This window comes from Apaloderma vittatum, unplaced genomic scaffold (genome assembly GCF_000703405.1).
Source record: "Apaloderma vittatum isolate BGI_N311 unplaced genomic scaffold, ASM70340v1 scaffold24922, whole genome shotgun sequence".
Taxonomy (NCBI): Eukaryota; Metazoa; Chordata; class Aves; order Trogoniformes; family Trogonidae; genus Apaloderma; species Apaloderma vittatum.
Window position 1 is genome coordinate 15,887 of NW_009704533.1, and position 7,347 is coordinate 23,233.

Below are 7,347 nucleotides of genomic sequence, written 5' to 3' on the forward strand. Positions count from 1 at the left end.
GGCGCGGCGGGTGGCCTGGCAGGGACGACAAACGGACCTTTCCGCCCTCTGGGAACTCAGCAGCCCCAGCCCCAGCCCCAGCAGCAGCCCACCAACAACCTGGCCTCCAGCTCCTTCTACGGCAACAACTCGCTCAGCAGCAATTCCCAGAGCAGCTCCCTCTTCTCTCAGGGCTCTGCCCAGCCCGCCAACACGTCCCTGGGGTTCGGGAGCAGCAGCTCCCTCGGTGCCACGCTGGGATCTGCTCTGGGAGGATTTGGGACAGCAGGTAAGACGAGTGCCTGCTTTAGGGGGGGGGAAAAAAAGAAAAGGAGGGGGAAAAAAAGACCAGAGAGCTCCGACTGCACGTCGGGGCTTGCAAGCGGCTGGATTTGGCACCGGTGCACCGAGGTGCTGAGCCCTCCTCTTTGTCCCTCGGAGGTTAAATGGAAATTTTTCTTTAGAGACTACTCTGGCTTTCAAAATCTTCATCTCTTTCTGGTGAAAATTCTGTGGAATTGTGGAAATGTTTCTATCACACACCCAAAGTCGTCCCTTGCTGTGGGTGCGAGAAATGCCGCGTACGCGGTTCGTTTGGATTTGTTGGTGAGGTGGTCGGAGACACATTTTTTTCAGAATAAAACCAAAGCAGAAAGATGTCCGCAGATGAATTTGGTTTGTTTTTTTAACTTGGGTTTGGATTTTTTTTTTTTTTGAAGTAGAACAATTGTCTTAATTACTGCTTAGTCTCAGAGGTAGTAATTACGTCCTGAACTTTCCCACTTTCATCAGTGCTAGGGCAGGTTAAAACGTGCCTTTTGAACCTGCTCCTTCAGAAAAGACTGAAGGACAAACCGTCACTGCGTGATATCACAGTTTTAAGTAAATGTTCTTCTAAAAATTTTTCTTAAACTCAGCCTGGGCATTTGAACCAGCTTGGATTTAGGTAAACACAGCATTCACTTCTCTCGCTTCCATTTATTTAACTAATTGATTTCAATTACTGGTTTGCTCAATGCCAAGATGCACAAGCTTGTGTTTCCCTCGATCGATGAATAGAAATGTGAGGCTCTTGCTTATGTGCAGTCATGAAAAAATTATTAGTTCATTACAGTTAACAATTTCACCATTTATTAAACAAGATTTTAATGCAAAATTGATTTTTGTTTCCCCCCCTCAAGTTGACAGTGCGTTTAAAGAGTTTGTGTTTGGCTGTTGAGACAACTCTTCAGAAAAAGTGTTGGGATTCGGTGTTAAATTGAATTCTGATTTCCATCTCAATAAAGCTCGCTGCAAACAGGAGCTGTTTTCTAATATAATGAAAGGTGAGCACAAGGATTTCAAGTAAATGTACCCAAAGCTGCACACGCTGTTAAGTAAACACGAATGGATAAAACCTTGTGTCGGATTTGGTTTAGCTCTAATGGCCAAAGAATAAATACGAGGCAATGCCTGGAAGGTGATCTAATATCTCCTGTTAAACTAAGTGCTGTGCTCGGCGGAAAAGAGCTTTGAAGTACACAAACCTTCTGCTGGAGGTTCAGAAGCGAAGCGCGAGTGTTTGTGTCCGGCATTTCATTCTCTCGCTTCCTTCAGGTAGAATTTTACCTCCTTGATCTTGTAGATTTTCGGAGCTGTATTTCTCGACACGTCCTATTGGTGTAAAACCCACAAAACCATAAATGCAACGACAGGATGCAGGCGAACTTCTGTTATTATTTTTTTTTTTTTTAAATCGATTTCTGCTCGATCGTTAACAACATTTCGTTTGGGCACATGTAACACTCAGGAAAACGACGGCCGGGGGCCCTGAAGTGGTTGAGGGCTGTGGTGGTCCCGGCTCTCCGGCTGTCTTGGGCAGCTCTTGCACGCGGAGTCATTCTTCTCTCTTCCCCTTTCCAGTTGCAAACTCCAACACGGGCAGTGGCTCCCCCCAACGGGGAGCAGCGACCTGTACAAGAGGACATCGAGCAGTTTGACACCAATAGGACACAGTTTTTATAACGGCCTTGGCTTTTCCTCCTCTCCCGGACCTGTGGGAATGCCCCTGCCCAGCCAAGGACCCGGCCACTCGCAGACTCCACCGCCTTCCTTATCTTCACACGGATCATCCTCCAGTTTAAACCTGGGTAAGAAGGCACAGGGCTCCGCTCGGCGCAGAGACGTGAGCTCCTGGCTGCTGGGTGGGCAGGTCCTGCCGCCCCGGTGCCGCTCTGGCTCCTCGGGCAGAGTCTCGGCTTTTTCAGAAGTAGGTGAAACTCTGAAGCAGTTGGGACGCTCGTGTTTGTGTCCTTTGCGGGCGTTCAGCTGTTAAACGGGGAGGTTTCTGCCTTGTTCCCTTATCTCTAAATTACGGATAACATTTCCAGGCGTTTGAAAAACAAACTTTTTGTGGCGCCCATCTAGTAGCAGCACCGGTTGTTTGTTATCCTTGAATGAAATAGATATTTAGGGCTGAGCCCTAAACTTGTCAGATGTTTTAAAACACCCATTAAGTTTTCAATAATAAACTCAGCAGCTTAGAACACAGTTTCTTCTTTTAACCATAACACGCGAAGTTATCTGGAGCAACACTTAGTTTTTAGCTGAGGATCTGGTGAGTTTGCTTTTCACAATTTCCCGGCAGTGTGGCCTTATCAAAAGCCCGTCAGTGCGTGGGAGAGACTTGCTTAAGTTTGATAGGATCCATTTCTTTATGCAAGCTGCATCTTCTGGAGGAGCTTCTAGTTGGCCCAGAGCTCTTACATATAATAAAGTAAGTATTTTAAATAAGGAAAGCAAATGTTAAATAAAAAATCAGAGCTCATCCAAACTTCCTGAGATGTTCGTAAACAAACAAGACGGGTTATTTGTTGCATCTGCACCAGATATTTTAGTCCTTGCTCAAAAAAATCACCTTGTTTTGGTTCTGTCATGTATCTGTGTGGATTGGACAAAAGTTTTAGTTACCAGAACGGATTTCCGTGCACATACACACTCGTCCAGGACTTGTTTGTTACCTGTACCTGTGATGGTTTTGATGCTGGCTGAAGGTTAGTGTGGAACAGTAGTAAATATGATTTTTCGAGATCAGATTTATTAGTTTTTCCAGCTTTCCTTATTCAGAGCTCTCATAGAATTCAAAGAGGTTTTAGCTTTATTTATGCAGCTGTACAGTCTTTATGCTGACAGTTTAATAGCCACGATAAATTAATGCGGAAGACTAACCAGATTCCAAGTGTGGCACTAGGAAAAGTCTGTTGCCCCTGCAGGCAAACAAAAGAATGACTTTTAAAAACTATATCAGTGAAAGGTTAACCTCTTTGAGAACAAACTCGGGAAAGAAAGCAGAGTTGCCGTTTACATGAGTGGATTTTGCCAGAGCAGCGAGTGTGGGTCTTCCCATCACCTTGTAGCCAGGTTTCTTCTGTGACTGGCTTCGTGCAAGGAAAATGTCACATAAACCAGCTCTGTATTTGTGTGATTTTCACCTTGAAATCCATAAAAGGTCTTTTTTTTTTTTAATATTTTTTTTCTCTTTCACCTGTAATGACAGAGGTGTTAAATGTAATTGTAGTTTTTGGTTCAAAAATAACTTTCAGTGCTATAAAGCCAGCACAGGCATTGTTTTTCCTTAAGAAAGCTCGAGGTGGCCTCCTATTTGGGAGTGATACCAGAAGTAGTTTGCAATAAAGAGGACGAGGAATGTTTCCGAATATCTCCAATGAAAGGACAGGTGGGAACACCCAAATGTGTTGTTTGCAAAGAGGGAAATTGGAGCAGTCGAGCTGAGAGCCACGTCCTGCCACCGTGTTACATGAGGGGAGACAACTCGAGGGAGTCACCTGGAGTAACTTGGATTTCAGGGTTCCACGATGACATAAGAAGTTGCCGTTAAATCTGACTTGCCATCAGCAGATCCGTGCTTAAACGGAGCGTAAGTTGTGGCTTTGACTTTGTCACGTCTCCTGGAGGCGCGAGTCAATCATTTGTTGTGTGGAAACATTCAGCTCTGGCTTTTGTGGCTTTCTGAAAGCTCACAGCTGTGAAAAATGGTGTGTAGTTATCAACCTGGGGGCTTGGTTTGGTTTGTTTTGTTGAGGTTTTTTTGTCTGGTGTTGTAAAGTGACCTTGTGAAATGTCTGGGCAATCTCAAGTACTTGAAATAACCACACAGCCAGGTCTTGCAAAAAGAGCTGCTGGAGGAGGAAGGCTGAGCTAAATACGTGCTTGAAACTCAAAGGTGTAGGCAAGATACACAACTGTGCCCAGCTCCGATAAAGCAGCTGTAAATAAATACACACTTTGGGGTGCTAAAGACTTCAGGGGCCTCCTTCCCCAGTGTTGATATTCTAGAATTACTAAATACGGGGTTTTTTTAAATTACAAAATTTGATTTTGGCCAGGTTGCACTTCACATTGGTTCCCTTGTGTATGTGTCAGGCTCTGGGTTTTCCCAGTTGGCAATGGGGATCAGGATTGGCAGCAGATGGGTAATAATTAATAGTTTAATTTTATGTTGTTCTTGTCAGAGCTGCTTGGGAGAGCTGCCCCAAACTGTGATTGAAAAGGCAGAATCGATGTGAGGAAGCTGATAGGTGTGGGCATTAAATTTATTAGAGATTTTTTTGGGGGGGGGAAACTGGCTGGGGGGTTGCTGGGACTGACTGGAGGGGCCGGGGGGGGGGGGGCCGGTGACACCCCCGGCCCTGGACTGCACGGGGTGACAGGTCTGGGCAGGGACACTGGGGAGAGCAACAGCTCCTCCGTCCTGTCATCTGCCTCTTCCTTCCCTTTCTTGTGGCATTTCTCATACCGAGAGCTCCCCCGTTGCGATGTGAGGCCCTTATAAAAGCCCCCTGGAAGCTTGCTCAAGAAGAAATGCTCTGTTTTCGGACAGCTGCCTTTGTGGGTTTTCCCCTGTGTTTTCTTTTTGACTCATCCTTTCATTGTCCTTTCTCTCCCCCGCCCCGAAGCAGGGATTCTTTCAGGTTAACGTCAAGCTCGAGTGTCTCGGGGAGCACCAAGAAGTTTCAGAATAGGAAAACACTCGCTTGTTACGGCCGTGGTGTGAGTCTGAGTAACGTGTCCGCCTTGGATCCCCCCCACATAGAGCCTGTGCACTTTGTCCTCCCCACATGCAGGTTTTTCCTGACATATCAGACACTTCTAAGAAAATACGGCCAATATGTTCGGAGAATTGCACCACGGCTGCCACTTCTGTCCAGCCTCTGCGCAGAGCTCTAGTTTGCTGTCCTGTGCCGGTGCAGAGCGCTTTGCGTACGCTACGACGCCTCCACACGGTTTGCAGACCCCTCCCTTTTGAAGTTTGTTCTGGAGAAACGCTCAGTGCCAACCTCTTACAGGAGTCCTGTCCCTTCTTTGGGGTTTTCTCCCCTTTATTCTACCCTAGTGTCCCCAAGAGCCTCAGGAGCTTCCAGCTCTGTGCTGCTCTTGAACCAGGACCTGGTTCTTTGAAGTGGTTGGTAGGATCCTGCTGAGCTCTGGGAAAGTCGCTGTATTCCCAGACACTCATTGGCCTGAAGGAGCTTGAGGTGCTCCAAGGTTTCTGGTTGACTGGTGAGCTTCAGAAGCTTGATTTAGGAAACCTGTCCCCGACACCGTCTCTTAATTCCCAGTGTGGCGTTGAACGTAGCGGGGAGATCTGCGGTCAGCATCTCCGTCAGAAGAGAAGAGAGGTGGGTAGGAAGTGGAGTAATTCATGGCTTAGTTTGAATCTCCAAAAAGATCAGAAGGTTTTTTTCTCAGAAAATCCTCTTGACAGAGAAGACTATAAACTCTGCTTTCCCTCTTAGTTAAGAGACGAGGCAGAGGTGGTGACAGTGTGAGGGCTAAACCCTCCCCTCTTGCAGCGTTTGCAGATGATCAGGAACTAGTTTTCCACTTCAGTGCCTTAGTGCTATGACTCTAGTTGCTCCAGGCTTTCAGAAAAAAAACCCAAGTGGTAATTCTGAGCCCTTTGAATGCCGTGGAAAACCTCCGTGTGCCATTGCTCAGCTTGTCGCCCTTGGGTTTCCTTTACATGAGCGGTGACTTGCTGTTCCCTTGAATATCCCGGTCCTCCCAGCAGGAAGGAATATTACTTGGTTGCTTTCTGGAGTTCTTGCTCGGTTAACAGAGCAGGTGGAGGAGGTGATGGCCACACCGTTGACAGGGCAGTGTGAGGTGTGAGCAAGAAGCTTTTGCATCTCCTTTTTCTCGAGAAAGGGGAGGTCTGGCACTGGCTCTGGAGAAGTCAGAACACGTTTGCCCAGCTTGGAAGCAGGGGAATTTAATTAGATGTTATCAGATACTTAATTCTTCTGTAGTGTTTCCTGCATGGGAGCTTCCTTGAGGCCTGGATGGCAGAGGAGAGCAGTTCATTCTTTATTTTACCGAGTATTTTGATTTCAGACACGAGCACAGCTGCCAGGAGAAGATCTGTTCCTTTTGCGCTGCCCCCATGTTTGCCTTGAAGATCTTCCCTCCGTTGTGAAGACTTCTCGTAGCTTGGATCTTTTTTCAGGACAATTTGCCCTCTCTACCTCACCTTGACCTTTCAGGTGCCAGGTTGCTGTGGGATAAGAACATTTTTTCTTGGAAGGATATTTATCCCACCCAGGAAAACCCTCCTGCGCTGGCTCTGGGCATCTTGTGCTCTGTGACCAGCAGAGGGAACTCGAGTCCTGCGAGAGGGGCAGAGTCCTCTGGCTCTGCAGTGAGTGTCCCACATCTACAGCCAAGGACTGGCTGAAAATCTTTAGGGCATTTTCAAAAGCACAGAATTTTAAGACAGCAGTTATTTATCAGTCTTAATTTATCGGTTTTTGCTGCTGTGTTTAACAGTGATTTGTGTTTTGCATCCAAAATTTTTATATTTGCTACTTGCAGCCTTTTGCTTATCTTAATTCCATCCTAATTCTATCCGTGGTGCGTTTCTTTTTGAATCAGTCCCTCACGCAGCAGCAGGATAGGTGCCAAAAAAGCCTGAGGATGGAGGGCGAGGTAACTGGAAACAGCGAGTTAGCGAGGAGATGCAAGTAGTGGGATTGACATTTGGCTCTTTTAGACCATTTCAGAACAGAATTTGTTTCAGTCTGTTCTTTGCTGAACTCTGTCCCTGTTCCTGACCCAGAGGTGCCACGCTAAGGAGCGACACTCGAACGTGTCCCCATCCGAATTATTTTGGGGGCAGTTCACTCAGCTTAGCTGAGACCACTTGAACTACTCCAGAAACCCATCTGCGTGGAAAGGGAGTAACGAGCAGTAACGAGCACGCGCAGGTTGTAACTGAATCCCTTTAGGGCCGCTTGATTTTTTTTCATCTTGTGAATCCCCTTGTTTCCCTGACTCGCAGGAGGGCTCACGAATGGCAGCGGCCGGGACATC

General features: G+C 46.8%; 1 protein-coding gene across 1 annotated transcript in view; it reads left to right on the forward strand.

Moving 5' to 3' along the window:
- LOC104270665 (pumilio homolog 1-like) overlaps positions 1-7,347 on the forward strand; it is a gene marked incomplete at its 5' end in the record, with an annotated part of 28,684 nt that overhangs the window by 13,268 nt on the left and 8,069 nt on the right. Inside the window, 4 exon segments of the mRNA XM_009865088.1 lie at positions 1-268; positions 1,882-1,911; positions 1,914-2,108; positions 7,316-7,347. The exon segment at positions 1-268 is cut by the window's left edge and continues 59 nt beyond it. Coding sequence (XP_009863390.1) covers positions 1-268; positions 1,882-1,911; positions 1,914-2,108; positions 7,316-7,347 — 525 coding nt within the window.